Here is a 23,761-nt window from a genome sequence, read left to right as displayed (position 1 = left end):
TCAAAGAGAAGAACCTTGCATACATATTATGCATAGAACTCTGATTACATAAGTTAAAAATATACTTGTCAGATACATCAAGCTAGAATACCTTGAAGGCAACATCACTGAACTTGACTACAACAATGAATCCTTACACAAATCTGATGAGACAGTTTCTATTGGAAATGCTGCCAAGGAATACATTGTTAAATATGAAAATGACCTGGACCTGATCAGCTTCTACACCAGTGTCAAGAAATACTATATTGCAGCTACAAATTACATGATGAAACATTTCCCTCTAAATGATGAACTTCTGATTCACGCAGAGGTTTCTGATCCAAAACTGAAAGTCAGCAACGATTTCTCTTCTCTTCGCTTCTTCACAGACAGGTATTCTGTCCTTGTCAATACATATGAGCACGACACTATTGACAAGTTGGAAGGGCAATATTTGAACTATCAAATTGATATTTTCTCAGAAACTGTCCTTCAGTTGAATGTTGACAAGTTTTGAGTTCAGCTGTCAACAGTTAAGGATGGAAATGGCAACCAGAAGTATGACATTCTGTGTAGGGTTGTGCTTGGAATTCTTACAATCTTCCATTCTAATGCTGACAGTGAAAGGATATTTAATTTAGTGACTAAAAACAAAAGCAAGTTCAGACCAAATTTGAGCACCTCAATTTTGAGCAGTATTATAACACACAATGTTGTTATAACTCCCACCCATCCAGAGACATTCTCATGAAAGCAAAGGCTGCAACAGCTGCAAAACTATTACAATAAGTGTCATAAACATGATATAAACTAGTCCTTACACAAAGGCTTTTTCTGCTTACTGTTTGTGCATGTTCAATGTTGTTTTACCAGTATGTTTGTTACTCTAAATAAAAGACATAATTTCAAAAGAATTTTTAATTTATTTATTAAATACATAAAACACAGTCATAAATGAGCAATCTATAGCTGTAATAAATAATAATAGTTATAATAATAATATAATAATAAACAGCTTAGAGACATTGGTCAGGCCTAGTAGCCGCAAATGATAAAGGGCTCTATCTACAATCATTACGCTCAATCATTTGAAATAGCTGGCATCTCTGCTAAAGTACTAAGAAAAACATAGTTTTCAACAGTACCTTCAAAGCGCTTTAATTTCCGTTTTAGACATTTTCTGAAAGAGTTCTACTCATAAGATTGTATTTAACAAAATGATTATGCAAAAATGCAAAACAAGAAAAATGTTTATGTTTATCAGACTTGACCATCATCATTTATTATTACTTTAAGAAATATATGTCATAATGTATTTACCTGTGTTTTTTTGTTATTTTTGATGAATACCTTTGCACTTTCTTCACAGGAACTGACTTCTGGGTTTCAGTGTTTACGTTAAAAACAGTGAATTGCGTTTAAATTTTCATACGTTCTTTAATTCTATATTACATTTATAGATTGCCTATATAATTAGTATGCTGAAAATAATTTCATCTTTGCTGATATGCTATTTGATATGAAAGTATTCTATTTAAAATCTATTAACCTTTATTGCCCTCGGTGGGCTGAGCAGATAGCCCTTTGTGGCTTTGCTATACGAAAAACACACACACACACCTTTATTGCCAGAGGAATACTGAACATTGCTTAAAACTGTTTCCATTGGTCGGTTCACTCATAAAAATACTTTCTTACACATGAATAGTAAAAACTTCAGTTTCCTTATATTCTTGTATACGTTTCTTACCTTATTTATTCTTAAAGTGTGTATGTAAAATTAGAACTGTTTTCAAATTTGTCTGAGAAATAAGGACCGACATATTACCGCGGTGTATCAAGGATCAATTAAATATTATCAAAAAATAAAGTTTAATTATAAAGTAAAACTACGTAACGGCTAATAATCCATTTTTGTTTAGCGAGGACTAATTAAATATTACAAGATAGTAAAGGATAACTACGTACTACAGTAAAGCCATAGCTAAGTAACTATTAAATTAAAGAGAAACATGGGTTTATTAACTACTTCAAAAAAACTAGAACGAATTAACTGTTAAATAAAGAGAGAACTTATTAATCAATACGGCCGTAAATAGATGGCAGTGACAACTGAACTTTAAAAGACATTTTTCTCCAAAGCTCATCTTCAGAAGTCTCATTAAGGAGCAACTGATAAGTTACGTCTCATTCAATCTACAAGACGTAACTCAATGGTTAAACTGAAAACTGTCCATTCTTAGGAGCCCGTGTTATCTGGCACGTGTGAATTCTCTACAACGCTCTAGAGAAAACAATTCAATTACTTCGCACCAGGACTGCCTGATAGTGGTGTTGGATGAGGCTCTTCAGTCTCAATACACCACTTAGTGACACGTACTCGCCTGGTGGAAAGCATGTCACTTTCATGCATGCGGGTTTTCTTTTAAATATTCACCAAGTGTTGGCCAGACCTTGGAGAATTTTTATCCGAAAACCACTTTATTTCTTCAAATGTGCCAAAAGTATAATTGAGAGTGCCGACACCACGAGCTATTGAACTTTCTTTTATGTTTGATACTGCAAACTATAAAATGTGATTTGACACATCGAATAATTAGTTTCATTTTTTTTACAATTTACATACTTTATTCGGTGGCTCAGTGGCAAATACGAGACTTTGGGACTCTAAATATGGGATTTCGATACCTGTTTGGACTGAGCACAGGTAACCCATTGTGTGGCTTTGTAATTAACAGCAAACGAAAATTATAACAGAACACCGTAAAAATGGTAAATAGAATAAACAAAACATGCCAATAATTGATAACACAAGCCTGCGATGATTTTATTGTCTTGAAATTTGTGCGCGTTCTATAATGATTCCTTATCCTGAATCCAACATAATATCCATTTTTGTCCATCACGTGCAGATTTTTTTACAAAATGTCACACATACTTTTACATAAGTGAATCATTTTCATTGAAATTGGGTAACATTTTGTAATGCTTAAAATGTTGACAAATGTTGGCTATAGATTTCTCCACACCAATATTGATGTGAGAGTCTTATCGATCGCTCTAGAACCTACGAGAAATACACCGCAGGTATACAAGTTAACAAGTCACATTACGTGTCATTTCTGGATAGTATTTGTTTGTGCGTGCGCTTTGACATTATTTTTTTCCAATATTATTCGTTCCTTCCTATAGCAACAAGAGAATATGTATATGACCCAAACATATTCTATTATATTTGCTGACAAAGGCAAAACATTACATAATTCGTCAAACAAGCGTATTGCACGTATTTTGGAATAAAACTTGGGAACCGAGACAAATCACGAGCTCCAGACAAAACTTGCACCGCTTTTGTCGAAGAGTTAAGACAATGGACTAAAAGGAAGAAAAAGTCTTTGCCTTTTGATATTTCATTGGACTGGCGTTAGCCTAGAAACTACGAAGATTATTGGTATTTTTGCTCATGTAACGTACACGGCTACAACACTCGAAATAAAAATGACATTTCTTATCCGAACCTTTAATCTTCTATAAGACCTGTTGCTCGTGGACCTGATGTACCTGCACCTACTACACCGTAGACGCTTGGTACAGTTTCATCTAATTCTGAAGCTGATGTCAATAGAAATGACGATAGGGAATGTTTTCAACCTGAAACGTCTGGAAAGGTTTCATCAAAAACATCAAGGAAATGTAGATGGGAAGTGTAACATCAGAATGATGGCTGATTACTGCTGTTGAATGAAATGAGGTACTCCAGATGCAACATATGAAAGACAGACCACAATACGTAGTTTTATGAGGATGTATGAGAATGCATATTTGCTTGATATCAATGTTTTTTAGTTTGTTCGTACTTTTGTTAGCAAACATAATAATAATGTTCATTGTGACAAACAAAATAATAACTTGATCTAAGTATTTTTTCGTTACCGTTTTGTAAAAAAAATCTTACGAGACAAAAAATGAATATTATTTCCGAAATCTGCGAAGCTGAATTATGAAAAATCCGTTATTAAAACCAAAATAACTTTTATAACCTTTAAATTCGCAGACCTGTGTAATATATCGAGGTTTAATCTGCCCCATAAACAACTTAACCTTTCTTCAATTAAAATATTTTTATGTTTTCTGGTGAAACATAACACACGTGTCAGAATTTTTTCACTTCTACCAAGTGTTCCTTGGCATATCATAAACAATACTTGTCACGAGCAATATACCACAGTGCTTCAATTTAAGGATACTATCCTATCAGAAAGAGAAAAAAGACTTCAATATTTCTTTACTAAACAAGAAAACTTTATTGTTTATAAAATGTTAAAATAGTAGGCCTACCTCAACTTATCTATACTCGTTATTAATGAAATGTGAATCTCAGTTAAGCCTAAAATTTTATCTTCATAAAATGCACTAAAAAATAAACGCATTGATATTTTAATTTTCTTACATTTATTGAAATATATTGTAGTCAGTTTATTTATTCAAAATTTTCCAACTGCTGAAACTCAAATATTAGGAAATCGTGATCCTCGTACACTGTACAGATAATGAAAACCATATAGAGAGGAGTGATGTGTCTTGGATTTAACAACCTTATGATGGAACACTTTCTAATGGATACTAAACACATTGTAAGACTATTGTCAAGATGCACGGTCATCAGATAGAATACGACTGGAAGTAGCGACATCGACTGCAACCAAATACGTAGCTTTAAAATCATTTTAATATTTCGTTATAAATATAATTGAATACCTACTCAATCAGAAATGACAAAAATAGTAATATTTTGTTCAGATAGTCAGGATCTTGAAAGTTCTATTTATGTTAAAATTGAGGACTTGAGCTGTTGTAAAATTGTAGGTCTAATTTTAAATTAAGTGAATATGTATATTAAGCCGAAAATTGAACTTTTACACAATGTTAGTTCAATCACTTAAATATTCCTACATTGGTAGGAAGTAGAACGTGATTTTCGAAATAGTAGGGAGTTATCTAGGTTGCGACTTGCAAAGTTTATATATTGACATTATTTGATATCAAACAACGAAAAGTAAAATCGTGAACCGTATAAATAGAGGTAACACAGAGGAAAAGAATGTGAACATTATCTCTTTATAAGTCTGTGTTGTATATCATATAATGAATAAACATCTGATCACTTAAACATTGTTGTATATTGATAGATACATATACCAAATTTAGTAAAAATAGAAAAAGATGCATAAATGTTTAAAAGCCAATTATCGAGGTTTTTTCATAAAAAATGCGAATTTTCAAATATATAAATATGACTGATTGATAATTCTTTAAACATGTTGTAAACTCTAACAGTATTTTGCAAGAAAAGATTAATTTTGCATGTTTTTTTCAACCCAATGAAGAACATGAAATATAATTAATAATCTAATTCCGTTTGTTACTGGTTGAAAAACAAATTTCTTTGATTCATTGACTCTTTTGTTTGCTATTCGTATAATGTTAATGACTTTAATATTGTACTGTTTAAGAGCTGCTTGCTTTATGTTAACGTAAAGAATCGGTTCGTGAATTTATTTTTATCATGAGCATATCAAGCCACTGAAAAATCCATAAATAATAATGTATTATCATTTCATTGTTTTAAACATCGTTTGGACCAGAGAGTGTACATATCTTCATTCTTTTACATACTATCATGTTTAAAGGTATTGATTGATTATCTGACATTATCAGTCCGGTAATTCTTCAACATTATCACTTCCGGTTTTATCAACGTTACTTAGGTGATGGTAATTATCATACCACACTCTTACAGCTTCATTAAATCCAGAGAGTCTATTGGTGTTTGAAGTTAAGCGCAAAGATACACAATGAGCTATCTGTGCTTTGCCCACCACTGGTATGGAAAAACTGGTTTCTAACGTTGAAAGTCCAGTGGGAGTTATTTTGTATGCTTCTTCACTTTTTATAATGTTGTTTGGGTCAGAAAGTGTAGTTTTAGCTTTCACAGATCACTGTTTTCTGCTATCGTGCAGACAGGAGATGGTAGATTTTCTTTGGATTCATTTCTTATCTTTTAAACCAATTTTTGCTACTCTAATAAATAATAACTAGGATCATTTTATGCTGTTTTCCATCTTCTCGATGTTCTTCAAATTTGTTTTTCACCATAAGATTTATTAACCTTGATAAATGTTAATTTGAGGTTTATGTACGTTTGTTCATATATGTATGTGAAATAGAAACTTACGATTACAGCATTTTTTACCAAAGTGTAAAGAATAAAACAGAGGCGAAACAAGCGTCATAACTCTATGAAATTATATTACATGTGGTATTGAAAATATAAATTATCGTAAAGCACTGACTAAGCTACTATTAACTTATTTCAGTTGTCTCGAAACATTTGATTCTGACTTTATGTTTCTTCTTTACGCTTGTAATTCTATTAAAACCAGACATTCAGTTTATTTCATTACAGAAGTATAATTATAATAATTTATAAGTTACTTTGTTTGAAGTAACGTGTCAGTGACCAAAATACTCAAATACACTTGTTCTTCTAGGTTAAATTCCTTTGTGTTCTATGTGTTTAAGAATCTGTTTGTTTATCCACAGATTTCTCTCATAGTTTGGTAACAAGAAGGATCAAATATGGCAGTGGAGCTGTTGGGACTCTCTTTATGTATATAACATACCCCTCTTCAATAGAATACGAGTATAAAGAGGAGTTAAAACCAGCTTGGAAATTTACCCAATTATGGAGGTCTAGAAGTATGTGATGGTCGCTGAACCTGAATCTGGCATCGAATTTTATGTTCCTGGCCTTCCTTTGAGAACCCGGATTCGCACGTTTCAAATTTTGTTCATAACTCCACTCACAAGCTAGCCGAAAGAAACGTAGCAAACGTGCTTTTTTTCTGTAGGAGGATTTCTTTTTGTATTGTCCCCATTTGGGGCAGATAGAAGCTAAACTTATGCATACTCTAGGAGATGATAGATACTTTAGAGCCTCTATGAATTGTGATACAATCTTTAAATTCCACAATGGAGTAAGGGTATTTCATACTAGTCCTACATCATTTCACGTTGTGTTTTAGGAAGTTTATTTGTTTGTCCGCTATCTCCTCCGATAATTTTTGAGGTAGCAGGACCAGCCTCGACAAGTGGCCTCGTGCATGTCCTTATCTCTATGGCGTAGCCCTCTCTAACAAGAAGGGATATAACCAGTACATAAGGTCGTTCAAACATCACATAAGTCTAACAGTAGCTGCTAAGGGTAGCTGAACCCGAACCTGGTATCATATATTTTGTTCCTGTTAAACTTCGGAATCTCGATGTCGCCATTTTTAGCTTTGTATGTGTCTTTATATCTTTGTACAACTAATCATTTCCTTCCACAATTTTAGAGGTAGCAAGACCAAACATTACCATCGGAATTGAGGGGTCTCTATATGAAGTAGTCCTCTTAACAAGGGACTAAAACCTGTTTAGGAGGTCAACCTAGCATTATAGGAAACTAAGAGTAAATTTTAAAAGACGCTGAACCCAAATCTGGCAACTTATCTTTCTATTTCTGTGTCCCGTTTGGATTCAAGAGGTGTCATGTTAGAAACGGTTTCCATATTGTCACTCAAAAGCTAGAGAATCATATGTGACGTATGTGCTCAAGCACCATGTACAAGTGTTATAATTGGGTACATATTTTCTTCTGTGGGGTAGTTGTATATGTAATTAGGGTTAAAAGAGAACCTTGATCGATATATCGGTGATTAATAGGAAGTTTTTGAATTCCGCAGTATGGTGATGGTATTTTACGTTAGTTTTTTTGTTAAAACGTGGATGGATTACAGCAAAGTTTGGCCCTCTAGTGATAAGAAAATAGAGCATTGTGTTTTTGATTAATTACTTAAATAATAAGGCTAGGAGTTAAGTGAACAAAAACTGAAGATATTAATTTTTTATGACATTATTAATACTTCTGTTAGTCCTTTCTTTACATTTATTTCATAGAAATATTGTCTACAAATTACTCTTCCGACTTGCTAATACGCCAAGCAACCAACAAAATCTTCAACTCAGTTAGTCTCGTGATGCATGTCTTCTTCAGGAGATTACAGATTCATCCAGAATGACACTTCATGTTGAAACAAAAAAATAATAGCTTAGAAAACCGATAAGCTAATTAAAGCTCCACAACAAAAGTAAGACTAAAACAAACTCATTGAAAATGTTCAAATACGTTTCTATCGCTCAGGTAAAATTTGTCTGTTAACAATTCTCTAAAAATTAAAGTTGCATTATTTACATTATTTATCATAAGAATAAACGTGTGCCGCTAATTTATTCACCAATAAAGAACATATTTCAAAAAACAAACACAAATTTATTTACATATAGACAGTAAACTACCCTTCTATAACTCAAACAAAACACCTATCTTCTGATTCTCATTGCCACCCAGTGACTCAATGATGAATCTGAAGGCTTATAATATTAAAAATCGGGCTTCTATATTCCTAAAGGGAACAGCACAAACCTACTGTTTTGCGCCAAACAACTGACTTTTTTTTTCTTTTGAAAATAAACTTTAGCTCAGAAACAGTTTGTATATATTTTTCAATAAAAGTAATTTTTACAAACATAAACGCTGAATAAAGTTTAGAAATCTTCATTTCGTTAATACACTGTCGGTAACGGTTTAATCTGGATTCATTTATTTATATATATATATAATAATGACTGAAGAGGATTGATCCTCCGTTAAAATGAATTTATTTTTTTAAATAATTTTTCAAATTATAAAACGTTATTTAATAAATAGTACAGTGGAGTATTTCTCACTTTTCTCTCGGTAATGTGTTTCTTTAAAATCCATTTAATTAAACGAGGACATTTTTATGTGACATGTTCCATAAAATCTTTATTGCCTGAGTCTCACAAGTTATACGACTTGAATTTTGGTTTTCATTGAAAACACTCCATTATTCTAGATGACTTTTTACCATTTTTATCCTCACAATCTACAGACTAAGGTCTTATTTTCAGTTAAAGTTATAATATTATTCTTTAAATATTAATCAAATTTTACTGGATCAGAATCATTTTAACTTGCAATATCCAGTACTTCTACCAGAAGTATATACACGAAAAATATAACTAATTTTATGATTTGTATTAAATTCACTTAACAAAGGTATATTGAAAAATTAGATCAAAGGTTTTCTGCGTCTGATTTATAAGCAAACCAAGATGTACTTCTATTGAAATCAGCATCTTCTATAAAAGACGGACAATCTCGTTACTGTTCGCGTGTAGAGAATGACTGCAAGTTATTGGAAGCTACTGGATCAAATAAACGTATTGATAACGATATTACAAAGCGTGGAAGTTTCCTAGCAACCCAGGTCTTGTAATTTTTCGTATCTTCCTTGTTGCTATGTCTACAAACAAAAACGGCAATCTGGAATTGTGTATTGTTTGATTTACTCTAAGCATTGTCGGCTAAATCTAGTGGAATATTAAGCTTGTACTGGAACTTGAAACTATGCCTATATCCAGAATGGTCCCCGATGTGTCAGTCATGCTGCAAAGCTGTTATTGGATTGAATGAAGAACCGGGTGAAGACACAGACTATATGACAGATGTATTATTATATCAATTCATGAAGAGAAAGAACAAAAGTAAATGTGTTTGATAGCTGTTAAAAAAGTGTAAAGTATTAAATGGAAATAATTTCCTAGGTATGTCCGAAAAGTACTTCAGTGTGAACTTCTCTATCAAAATATTGAATGCTCAAACAGTCATTTTCATCAGACGTAATGAAGTGGTTTTATCTTTGTGTTAATTTTTCATTGAATAATGACTTTTAATTCGTGTATATCAATATATTTCATGAATTATTTGACAAAAGCTAAATATATGTTTTCCTTTTTTTTCTTTCTGGATTTTTAGCAGAAATGAGGTTACGGTTAACCAAATTTAAAGCCTTATATTGGCAATATAACATATTTTTCCTATTACAATACTCCATGTAAGAACTTAGCAGAAATTATGTGTTTCTTGTTAAGCACAAAGGTACACAATGGGCTATGTGTGCTCTTGCCCACCAGGGATATCAAAACGTAATTCCTAACACAATAACTCCTCAGACATACCGCTGTGCCAATAGAGGGAGGGGAGCAGAATTATATGAAATCATTCATTTTTTTAACTTAATTTCGTAAGAGACCACAGCAAGATATTGGAAGGGATCGTTGTAATACGTACAGTATTTATGTTTAAGAATTATTTGCCGTACCAGTGTTATTAGGAACTCTGTAATCAGTAAAGCAACGAAGACACAAGAAAATGACCCCCAATGGCACAGCAGTATATTTATGGACTCACACCGCTAAAAACCGGGTTTCGATACCCGTGGTGGGCAGAGCACATATAGCCCATTGTGTAGCTTTGTACTTAATTCCAAACAAAAACAAACAAGAAAAATTGGTGCTCAGAAAAATTATATTAAAAGTGTAGAGAGGTAGTTCAGTTTGGACCCGTGGTGGGCAGAGCACATATAGCCCATTGTGTAGCTTTGTACTTAATTCCAAACAAAAACAAACAAGTAAATTGGTGCTCAGAAAAATTATATTAAAAGTGTAGAGAGGTAGTTCAGTTTGGACCCGTGGTGGGCAGAGCACATATAGCCCATTGTGTAGCTTTGTACTTAATTCCAAACAAAAACAAACAAGAAAAATTGGTGCTCAGAAAAATTATATTAAAAATGTAGAGAGGTGGTTCAGTTTGAAGTTCAAGTTTTACATCGTTATCTAAAATAACTGTCTCTAAAGTAGCTGTCATAAATTAGGGGATGTAGCTACGTAACATCTCACATCTTAGACTAATTTTATTTACCAAGAATAGCAGGATCAAACTTCCAACTACAACATCTACACAAGAATTCGAACCTATTAACCACAACTTGTTCTTCGAGCACTTAAATCACCAGCTAATACTAGGAGTTCATTGTCGTTAAGCACAAAACTACACAATGGGCTATTTGAACGTTACTCACCGCTGATATTAAAACCTATTTTTAGCATTGTAAACCCTCACACTTACCGCTGAACCATCTAGGGTGGCACATCCTTACTAAAAACATTATCATTTATCAAACATTTACTAATACTATTCTTAAAGGTAGTTTGTTTAGAACTGAGCACAAAGCTACACAATAGGCTATCTGTGCTTTGCCCACCACGTGTATCGAAACCCGGGCTCTAGCGCTGTAAATCCGCAGACGTAGCACTGGGGGAGGGCACTCACTCAAAAGAAACTTTATCAAGTTTTTTTTAAAGCTGTAGTCAAACTTCTTAAACCGAAACTCTACAAACCCTACAAACTCCACAAATATATAGTTACTCTCTTTAAATTGTACCTTTATAACCTTTACTCGAACATTTCCTGAGTCTCATTCAATAAAACATCTAAGTCTCTTGTTAAACGCCTGGTCTTTCCTACCGAACAGAAACCTTATAACCTTTTGCCAAATATTTATTCAGTCTGAGTGGAAAGAAACATTTGTTGAACATTTAATCAACTGTTGTGAACAGAACCTGTTGTCGATCATTTCCTCAGTTTCATTCCACAGAAACTCTATAACGTCCTGTTAAATATTAAAACTTTCTCATTAAAAAATATTTTAAAACATGGTCAAACATTTAGTTAGTCTTAGTAGAGAAATCATTTTTGAAGCTCTCGTCAAACATCTGGTGTTTCTCATTGAACAGAAACGTTATAACACTTTTACAAACATTTAGTCATTCTTAGTAAGCCAAATTTTTATAACCCTTTCTCGAACATTTAGTCACCCTCAGTAACCAGAAAGCTTATCAACGTGTTGAGATATCTGTTCGGTCATATTGAACTAAAACTTCATAACTCTTTCTCGAACACTTACTCAGTCTCATTCAACATAAATTCTATAAAACTTAGTAAACAAGTTCTATATAACTTCTTGTCAAACATCTGGAGTTTCTTATTGTACAAAAATGTTGTAACCCTTTGTCAAACATTCGGTCAATCTCAATCAATAAAAAACTTTCAAATTTTTTGTCTTTCATTTAATCACTCTTAGTTAACAAAAATCTGTATAACCTAACCTCAAGCATGGAGTCGTTCACATTTAAAAGAAACGCCATAATCCTATGACAGACATTTATTCAATTACATTTATCGAAAAATGCACATCCTTTTCTCAAACATTTTAACTCCTTTTCAAACATATGGTATTTCTTATTGAAAAGAGACCTTATAACCTTTTGTCAAATATCTATGCAATATTAGTAAAAAAAAATATTATAACTCTTTGCCAAAATTAGTTAATCCTTGTGAAGAGAAACGCCATAACTCTTTGTCAATCATTTCCTCAATCTCATTTCATAGACTTAGTCTCTTTCATAAAACAGAAAACTTTTTTACTCTTTGTGAAATGTTTAGTCATTCTTAGGAGGCAAACTCTTTACACTCCTTTGTGGAATATTTATAAAATTTTAGTTAAAAGAAAGATTATAACCCTTTTGTCAATCTTTGTGAACAAAAACCCCTTAACCCTTTGTCGATAATTTTTTCAGTCTCAGTAATTCTATGACCTCTTGTTATGGAAACTTTGTTCATTACGATTGGCTAAATGCCTGAGAAACCTCTGGTGTTTCTCATAAAACAGAAACATTATAACCCCTTGTCATATGTTTGGGCAATCTCATTCAAAGGATATTTTACCAACTTTTCTCAAATATTTAGTCAGTCGCATCGAACTAAACTCTATAATCCTTTGTCGAACATTTATTTGGTCACTCTTAGTCAACAGAAACTTTGAAACTTTGTGTCTATCATTTAGTCACTCTTAGTTAACAAAATCTCCATAACTCTTTGTCAAACAATTCCTCAGTCTTATTCAACACCGAACCTATAACTCTCTGTGAAACATTTAGTTGTTCTCATGCAATGTAAACTTTATGACCAGCTCTCAATCATTTAGTCGACTTTAGTGAACAAACTCTATATTTTACTTTGTCAATTATTTAGTAAATCTTTGTGAGCAAAGCCTCTATAACCCCTTTTCAAACAACTGATCTTTCTCATTACAAATAAATCTCATAATCCTTTGTCAAACGTTTAGTCTGTGCTAGTGAAAGAAATTCAAACATTTACTAAAAATACAGTCTTTTTCATTGAAGAGAAACTTTATTTCTTCGTGAAACATACAGTCTTTCTCCTTGAATACATACTGTATAACCATCTGCCAAACATTTACACAATTTTATCAAACAAACGGTTTTACCGTTTGTCAAAAATTTTGTCAAGTTTCGTGAACAAGATCTCAATAACCCTTTGTCATACATCTAGCTTTTCTCTTGAATCATGAACTTTTAAAACCTTTGTCAAAAATTTAGTCATATTCACTCAATGAAAATTTTATTCCCCTCTGTCTATCATTTACTCAATCTTAATGAAAACAAAGCCCTATAACCCTTCGTCAAAAATATAGTCCTTCTAATCGATCAGAAATATCAGAATCCTTTTATACACCTAAATTCAATGAAAAGTTCATACTTCTTTTTTTTCAAACATTTAGTCAGTTTTAGTGAACAGAAACTAAAAATCACTTTTCGTACATTTCCTTTATCGTATTAAACCCATAGTCCATAACTCCTTGTCAAATATCTGGTCTTTTTTTAATGAAAAGAAATAATATAACTCGTTGACAAACATTTAGTCAAACTGAGTGAACAGAAACTGCACAACCCTTTGTGGTACATTGTTTCAATTTCATTAAACAAAAACATTAAAATCCCTTGTGAGATATTCAGTCAATGTCATTGAATGAAAACTTTATAACTCTCTGTCAAACATTTAGTCAATCCCATTCAAAGAGAATTTTATTACCCGTTGTCAAATATTTAGTCGATCTTAGTGAACAAAACTTGAGTAACCCTTTGTCAAACATGTAGTTTTTCTCATCGAACAGAAACTGTATAAACCTTTGTCAAACATTTAGTTATACTCATTAAAGAAAACAATGTTTTCTCAAACTCATAATTAATCTTATTAAACTAAAACTATATAACCATATCTAGAACACTCACTTTTCGAACACTTGTGAAACATCTTGTCTTCCTCAATGAACAAAAATCTTATATCCCTTTGTCAACATTTAGTCAGTCTTAGGGAAAAGAAACTCCACAATCTTCTGTCTAACATTTCCTTTGTTTCAATCAACCCAAATTTTATAACCTTTTACTGGACATTATCTCAATCTCATTATTAAACATCTATAGCCCTTTGACAAAAAATTTGTCAAACCCAGTGAACCAAATCCTTAAAAACCTTTACTAAATATATAGTCTTTCTCCATGAATAGAAACTTTACAATCCTTTGTGAAATATTAAGTTAATCTTATTTAACGTAAATTTTACCAAGTTTTATCAAACTTATATTCAACCTTATTAAACTGAAATTTTATAACCCTTTGTCTAACTTTTCTCAATCTCATGCAAAAGAAATTCTAAAACCCTTGTCACTAAAACCCTTTCTCACTGAACAGAAAACATATAACCCTTTGTCAAACATTTAGTCAATCCTAGTGCACAAACTCTCTATATGCCTTTGTCAAACAATTAATGAATCTTTGTGAACAGAAATGTCATAACCCTTTGTTGGTCATTTCTTTAATCTCACTCTAGAGAAACTATAATTTCTTGTCAAAAACCTAGATTTTTTCATAGAACAGAAACATTTAAACCTTTTGTCAAGCATTTAGTCATTATTAGTGAAAAATGCTTTATAATCCTTTGCCGATCGTTTACTCAAACTTAGTGAAAAATAACTCTTTAACCCTTTGTCAAACATCAGATAAATCTTAGTGAACAAATGCTCTATAACCTCTTGTTAATCATCATGTACTTATCGTTGACTAAAAGCCATTATAACCCTTTCTCAAACGTTTCCTCAATCTCATTACTGAACATCTCTAGCTCTTCAGTAACCATTCAGTCAACTTCGTTTTGAAAACTTTATAACCTTCATCAATCTAATTCAATAGAAACTTTATAGCGTTTTTTAAGAATATTCGGTCAGTCTCTTCGAACAGAAATTGTATCACCTTTTGTTAAATGTTTAGTTAATTGTATTTGACAGAAACTTTATAACTGTTTGTGAAATGTTTATTCCTTTTCATGCAACAAAAGCTTTATCACAGTTTGTCAAAAAATTAGTCAATTTCAGTTAACAAACCCTTTATATCGTCTTGTTAAACATCATGTGTTTCTCATTGAAAAGAAATATTATAACTCTTTGTAAAACATTTGATCAGTCTTAGTGAATGTAAACTTTAAAATATTTTCTTTATCTTTTAGTCACATTTAGTGAACAAAATCTTTATATCCCTTCCTCAATCATAGAGTTTTCTCGTTGAAGAAAAACTTTATAACCCTTTGCCAAATACTTAGTCAATCTCATTCAACAAATATCTACCTATATTGTCCAAACATCTACTCAATCTTATTGAACTAAAACTTTATAATGCTATTTAGAACATTTCCTTAATCTTATTCAACAGGAAATTTATAGTCCCGTGTCAAACATAGAGTCAAAATCATTCAGTGGAACATTTTTAACAGTTTTCCATATATTTAGTGAATCTCAGTGAACCACTCTTTAACCCTTTGACAAGCATTTAGTCAATCTCATTCAAAATAATCTTTATAACCTTTTGCCAAGCATTTAGCAAATCTTAGTGAACAAAATCTCTGTAACCCTTGTCAAACGTCTAATTTTTCTCGTGGAACAACCTAAACTTTATAACCTTTTGTGAAGCTTAAGGTCAATCTCGTTTAGCAGGGCCCGGCTTGGTCAGATGGGTTAAGGCGTTCGACTCGTCATCTGAGAGTCGCGGGTTCGAATCCTCGTCGCACGAAACATGCTCGCACTTTCAGCCGTATAATGTTACGGTCAATCCCACTATTCGTTGGTAAAATAGTAGCCCAAGAGTTGGCGGTGGGTGGTGATGACTAGTTGCCTTCCCTCTAGTCTTACACTGCTAAATTAGGGACGGCTAGCGCAGATAGCTCTCGAGTAGCTTTGCACAAAATTCAAAACTAACAATAAACAAACATTTAGCAATAATAATTAGCCGAATATCTTGTCAGTTCCTTTCAACGGAAACTTTACAACCCTTTGTCAAATATTTAATCAAATTCCTTGAATAGAAACTCTATAACCCTTGCGCAGATAGCCCTCGTGTAGCTTTGCGCGAAATGAAAAAAAAAACAACTATAACTCTTTATAGAACCTTTAATTAATGTCATACAACAAATACTTTCTAATCCAGTCAAACATTTAGTCAAATTTACTGAGCATATATACCACAATCTTTCTTACTCAAATACATAGTTATTTCTATTAATATGAAAAGTCCTGACCCCTAGTGAAACGCTTAATGATTAAGAAATAAAATCCTTACTGAACAGCTATGTATTCAAACTATTCGTCGATCTCGCTTAAAATATTATACTTCTGCTTGAGCTGGAAAGTTATAATTGATAATTGTATGATGTAATGGATAGGCTTGTATTAAACAAAAACTCTTTTTACTTCTGAGAGCGTTTTTATCCTGTTACTAAGTCTCGTTCTAAAACCAATTGTAAATTAAACAAAAGTATTACTTGAAGAAATTTGAAATAGATACCATAAAATTTCCCAAATTAAATTCATGCTATAAAGTTTTATAAAGTTCCTACTGTAAGAACATTATCTAGTTTAAACTTTACACTATTCAAATAATAATAATACAATTATATTCATTTTATGAAATTAATCGCAGTCGATTTTGAAAATTGATCGAGAATATTAATTTCAACATTCCATCGTGAACTAAATTGTCATTATATTGTTATGTGGCAAAAATAACTTAAATTTAGAATTGATCTAATTTAATGTTGTTGTTTTTTTAAGTTTACGCAAAACTACACGAGGGCTATACGAGATAGTTCCTATCTCTGAAAGCTACAAGAACAGGCAAATATTATTATAAGTTATTTAAACTATTTAATTATTCACTTGCTTTCGTAGAATCCTGATTAAACTCTGTACAGACGCCTCTCAAAATTCCCTTAAGATTATTTTTCCAAAACTGTAGAATCACATAATATTTTATCTTATTGAATATTTAATGTTCATGTCTTTAAAATTCAATAAATTTTTTCATCCCTCTTTCAACTACAAACGTCATTGCTGACAATACCCCTTCATTAGCTCAACTCCAAGTCTCTGAGTTTATGGTGCCAAACACGATGTTTTGATACATGTAATGGGCACAGTACAAATAGCTCACTATGTCAGTTTGTGCTTTATAGCAAGCAGAAGCATGTGAAAATAGGTAAAAACACAGGCTATAAGCATTTCTCGAAGAAACAGCAGCAAGTTTATGAATATAAAAATCTGAGGCTCATTCCCCACGGTAGACTCAGCAAATAATTCAATGTTTCTTTGCTCTAAAAGTAAAACAAACATATAAACTGTGCTATTAAGAATTATAGCCTAAACTCTTCTCCCTCCACACCAAACGTGTGGAGTCTCTGTTGCAGCACAAGTGTTTCTGACCAAACTAATGTCGGCGTTTCATGATTCAAGATGAAGCCTTAACACTAGAAAAACCTACACGCATCGAAAATGCACAAAAATACTTCCGATAGTTTGATTTAAAAAAAAAAGAAAATCTAAGCTAAACAAGTATATAGTATGTCAAAGGTTTGTTTTATCATTCTGGATCACTTTAACTTCTTTAACATTAACCTTTTTCTTATAATACATCAATTAGTATTAGGTTTTTGTTTTGTACTCCTGCTATTATGAAGAGCTATCAAAATTAACATGTAAGTAAATTTTGTTTGTTTGTTTTGGAATTTCGCACAAAGCTACTCGAGAGCTATCTGTGCTAGCCGTCCCTAATTTAGCAGTGTAAGACTAGAGGGAAGACAGCTAGTCATCACCACCCACCGCCAACTCTTGGGCTACTCTTTTACCAACGAAAAGTGGGATTGACCGTCACATTATAACGCCCCCACGGCTGGGAGGGCGAGAATGTTTGGCACGACCCGGGCGCGAACCCGCGACCCTCAGATTACGAAGCGCACGCCTTAACGCGCTAGGCCATGCCAGGCCTGTAAGTAAATATTAACGTGAAATCGAGAAGACTCGAAAGGAGTAATTTGTTGAAGTTTAGACAAAGCAAGTATATAACTTGAGTTATTAAAGTTCCAAATTTTAAAAAATATACATATCAAATTATCACTTTTGTTTTAAATAAATCATTGACCATTACTGATCTATCAGGATTTTTAGTGTAAGTAAAACCATGTTACCGTTCATTCTGAAACTATCTGAAACTTGGAGACGAAGTAAAATGATCACTTACTAAAAAACTCAAATGTGGCGAAGTAAAATGATCACTTACTATAAAGCTCAAGTGTGGCAAAGTAAAATGATTGTCTAAAACAAAATTCAAATGCTCTTTCGGCCGTTACTTCTGCGTTTGAGGCAATAGAAAGTTGAAATTACCCAAGACTTTGGTGAAAGCTTTGGTCCTCGCGCCACGAGCGGCTAGACACGTCATATACTTTACTGACTATACGAGGATGGTGGAACGGTTAGTGTGTACATTATTTTTCATGAAATTCTACAGAATACTGACTTAAATGTACATAGGAATTCACACTTACTGATAATTTACTTCATACCAGCTTAACTGTTTTTGACATATTATCTAATTTATCTTTTTATGTGTTCAGAAGGTACAGATTCTATTCAAGAACCTTTAAAACTCTAATTGCGAGAAAAGTTCAAAAATATATAGGCAGTAAGGCAGTAACAAGAAGAAAAACAGATAACACTATCTGTGAGGTTCTTAAAAATGCAAAAGATGAACAAACAAGCTCGCCCTCCCAGCCGTGGGGGCGTTATAATATAACGATCAATCCCACTATTCGTTGGTAAAAGAGTAGCCCAAGAGTTGGCGCTGGGTGGTGATGACTAGCTGCCTTCCCTCTAGTCTTACACTGGTAAATTAGGGACGGTTAGCACAGATAGCCCTCGAGTAGCTTTGTGCGAAATTCCGAAAACAAACAAACAAATTGTCTTAAATATTGAGAAATAAATTTGTGTTTATTATGGCTGATCTAAAACGTTGAAAAAATTCCGCCTCACTTTTCTCACGTAACTTTTATGACATATGTTAAATCATAACTGTTTGTCTTTCATTTCGTGTCTCCAATATCTAGAATATATTCATGTTTCACGAGACATTAAAAACAGTGCAAAATTAGATACATCTGCTATGAACTATCTAACATATTTTATGAAAACATTAAGCTGCATAAAGCATTTCTAAAATATTGAATATGTATACATGTATGTTTATCTTACACGACGTACATTCGAGGTTTGTTGGAATGTGCTTTAAACGTTAAGCTGATTTAATATCTCCTAAGAGAATATTATATGTGTTCTACACACACGATTTTATAAGATATATAATCATTTCTGTTTCTCACGTATAGATGAGAAGGATACACGGATGCACCTAATTTTAATGAAATGTTTAACATAAATTAGTCAATATTTTTCTGCGTAACCACAGTCCTAAGTTTGGACTGGCTATTTTAACGTTTCCGTTCCCTCACTTAACGTGGTTACGAATGTTCTAGGACTAATCTGATAAACAAAATACGGTAAAGGTACTTACACTAACGAGGTAGTGGGTTAATGGACTATATTCTGGAAAATGGATTGCAGTAGTTATAAATTATTGCATTTAGTTGAATCTCCTAATCCGGTATTGTCGCATGTTCAGCAGTATGGAAACAGATCACATGCGATGGAAAGGGGCTTTCCGTTTATAAATTTTAACAAGCTAAGCCCTAACACAGCGAGAAACTAGCATAATATAGAACAAGAAAATAGTATTGATACGAATGTGTTAAAACTGTTAACATGAGTCTGGTGAATGAAACTGTGTACTATATATTTAATTCATGTAAAATTTTAGTTTATCATAAAAATTCACATTTTCATTTAAAATACGCACACACATTGTTTTATTAGATTATTTAAGGTAAAATAGTTTAATTAAGTAAACTATTTGATGCCCTACTTCTAACTTTTGAGAGATGCTCAATAGTCTAATTATAATGAAACACTTTAATTAGATTAATTTTATAAATTGTTGTTATCAATACAAAGATTATATTAAAATTATGTGCTTATTTTCAGTAAGTGATGCAAAATAAGTTCGCAAAGTTATAAAATTGCATACAACTGACAAAAATTTGTAAGTGTCCAGAATACAAGACACAATGCCTGTAAAGACTAAAATATTGCGTTGAAAATCTTGTTCTCACCCAATAAGATCAGGTGGTGGAATATTCTTCAGTGATTTGATAGTAGGCATCTCGTAGGATTCTCCTCCACTTGGGAGTTTTCTGGAAAATGAAAAGACAAGTATCAAGAAAATATATAGATGGATGGAGAGAGATGGAGCTAATACATTACGTAATTTTGAATATAAAAAATAACAATTCAGCTCTACCTCAAATACATTATTATTTATTTTAAATAATTTTCTTTTTTGTGGGTATTTCGCAACACTTTCTGACAATCCTAGGTGGACTTTCTCTAAAATATCAGATCTGTGCAACTTCTAATCAGCTTATAGTTCAAACAGATCCACGAACCAGGAGATTAATTGTGACTAATAAAACCTCAAAACACAGTCTTTAAATCTTTCTTTTCTTCGTATCCGGATGCTCACTCTGACAGGTTACGGAATTAACTCCATTAGTGCGGATATAATCCTTGCTTTATATGAAAACTTTCTTAACAAACATCATTTCTTTTCTAAAACGATTATCTAGAACTCTAGTACTTTCAACCACGAATCTTTTATATAAATCTGGATTTTTTTATCTATCCATTTAATTTTCTTTTTAAACTTCTATTTTTATACAGCTTATAGAGTTAATAATATGATTTCCTTATCATTTTATTCCGTAGAGTATTTTTAAAAAATATAATAATTCATATAATTGCTGTTATTTCACTCTTGCAATCAATTTGCAAAATGATTTATAATTTTGTAAAGTATGTTCTTCGGGAGTTCTTTCATGTAAAGTTATAGAAAAATGAACAAAAATGTTTAAAAGTGAGTAGTTTTTTGAGATTTGTGACTGTAATGTAAATAACAATCATGTAGCAGCCCCCTAATATAGTTTCCCATCATGTTTTCGTTTTACGTTCCCAGGTCACACAAGTAAAGTTTGAATGGAAAAAAAACAGGTCTTTTCCATTTACTTTAAGCATAAGCAGTTGAGAAATAACACTTTTGGTCCAGAAACAAGAAAAAGTAAAACTTTTGTTACATAGTGTAATCACATAAGATTTAAATAATCCACAAGGAAGATTACCATACTAAACATACTGTCTTAATAAGAGCTATAAGTGAGCATTTGTGGTACAACCAAACTCTATTAAAAATACATAAAACATCCATGTAATCACGCCATAGAAATGATCAATGTAATATACACCACAGTAACTCTTGGACTAGTAGTTATCCCAGCACTTCAAAACACTCACTGATTGGCTGGCTCAGAGAAGGAGGGGAGAGGGTGTGTGATGTCATACATCCATAACTTGTTACCAGAGGGCGCGTTGTTATTTCACTATGACAGGCGCTATGACAAATAATTACATTATAATTCTGTGAAGTAGAGGTGATACTGCTAGGCGGGCATGCCATTACTGTTCCACGAAGTAGGACTAGCATAAATTTGATCAACATGACTACATTTAAAGCAGGTGATATAAAACAATATTTCATAAGCTAATTACATTTCATAACAATTTTTAATCTAATTTATAAAGTGTTCATAATATAGTTATGACTACATTTCACAACAATTTAAAGTGTTCAGCAAAAGACATTTATCACTAATTTATTAGTTAATTACATTTTCTAACCATTTCAGTTAAATTTTTCTAGAAGGATATAAATATAGAATATATTTCTAAACTGTTCATAGTTTCTTTAAGACACGTAGTGCTTTGTTTTCATACATATTATTTGAAACTTATTACAACAAATAGTTTACTTTTATCATCCTGCAACTAAGTATGATAAATGAACACTTACTGTATAACTTTACTATTATTTAAAATTCCAAAAGGTATAAACCTTTGAGCCTATCTAATACTAAGACACTATTAGGAAATCACACACATACAATTTAGTCATTGATATCAATTTGTTAGAAATTAACCTTTTACTAAGAAAAGAGGGGTGAATCAACATTCACCTTGATCACAGTCTTATGCAACTTAGAAAATCTATTCGTACCTTTATTGTAACTAACAGAGATAACACCTTCAGATAACACCTTCAGATAACACCTTCGTTTGAATGTATGGAAAAATTTAAGTAAAATAAAAGTCAATTACATTACACTGTCATTATGTGTGTAGTTAATATTGAAAATAAGTTTTACATAATTTTAATGCTCACCGTACTTTAACTGAAGTGTTTTATGTCATTGAAATATGAAAGTGAGTTAACATAGTTTATTACACACTAATACAAAACACTAAATGTATATGCTCAATATTTGTCAAGTTCGCATATAATTATTACATACCGTGCATGATAAATGTTCAAAGTGTTCCACTTGGTTTATAATTAATTTTCAAAATGAAAGTTCTATTCAATTCTAATTTAGAATAATTACTTAAACATAAAAATGCATCAAATCTCATTATACTCTATTGTCTATTTATTATTTCAAATATCTCATAATGTTTTGAAACATAGTTTGTAACACCTGTTCTTATTATTAGTTACCATAAATGAAACACAAAGTAATTCTTCAAACTATACAAAACAATACACTTGAAACCCGTAACTGAATAGACTGTCCCTACAGTTTAAAATTTACATAATTCTCCTTAATGTGCCATCTTCAATATATGAAAGTAAAGACTTTTATAACATTTTATACAATCATCACGTTTACAATCCAAATAAGCTGTTCACTTAGCATATAATTATTACATATTTTGCCCAACAAATAGACAGAACTGTATCAGTATGCTTAGAATATTTTTCAAAATGAAAAACGTATTCAATTAGAATTTATGATATTTACATTAAACTGTTTATTTCAAATAATATGCATGCTTTGTTTGTTAAAGCAAAACAGTATGTAACCTAAAGAATGTTGGATGAAAGAAACTACGGAGTGTATAGAAATGTATTCCATACTTTCACAAGATCTGTGCTTGCAAAGAAGTTTGGAGGCGTGTTTGCCAGTGATCAGTTCCTAATATAGTGCATTAGACAGTATCAAAGTTTAATGTATTTTAATTTTCAAGGGAATATTCTATAAAAAATGGATTGATAAACAGTAAGTCATTCATTAATTACTTTTAATAGTAACAAAATGAATTAATACATATTTTAAATTATGCAAAGTAATAGGTTTAATGTAATGAAATCTTGTAAAAGTCATGCAAGATAAAACTATAAAAGTATCATGTGTGAAAAGAAATATTTTGTCTTTCTGTGCCAAAAATCTGTGAAATAATCACTTGATTTATAATTAAAAAATCAAAAAGTATGTTTTAATAAGTTCATGATATTGTTCTTTTAGCATGATTTAACTTCGAATAGTCAAGAAATATGATTAAATGTGGAAGTAATA

At 31.9% G+C, this 23,761-nt stretch overlaps 1 protein-coding gene across 2 annotated transcripts in view; it reads right to left on the bottom strand.

Moving 5' to 3' along the window:
- LOC143253027 (vesicular glutamate transporter 1-like) overlaps window positions 1-23,761 on the bottom strand; it is a 150,490-nt gene that overhangs the window by 57,642 nt on the left and 69,087 nt on the right. Inside the window, exons 1-2 of one of the 2 annotated variants that reach the window (XM_076506112.1) lie at window positions 21,473-21,582; window positions 20,411-20,491 (exon numbers count right to left, since the gene is read on the bottom strand). In XM_076506112.1, the coding sequence (XP_076362227.1) occupies window positions 20,411-20,460 (50 nt within the window). In that variant the 5' untranslated portion in view covers window positions 20,461-20,491; window positions 21,473-21,582. Of the gene's footprint in view, window positions 1-20,410; window positions 20,492-21,472; window positions 21,583-23,761 lie in introns of those variants that run through there. The other variant, XM_076506111.1, reaches the window with a different exon arrangement.

Source organism: Tachypleus tridentatus, chromosome 6 (genome assembly GCF_004210375.1).
Source record: "Tachypleus tridentatus isolate NWPU-2018 chromosome 6, ASM421037v1, whole genome shotgun sequence".
NCBI classification, from domain to species: domain Eukaryota; kingdom Metazoa; phylum Arthropoda; class Merostomata; order Xiphosura; family Limulidae; genus Tachypleus; species Tachypleus tridentatus.
The sequence above is the reverse complement of the archived record's forward strand: the minus strand, read 5'-3'. Positions and strand labels throughout refer to the sequence as shown.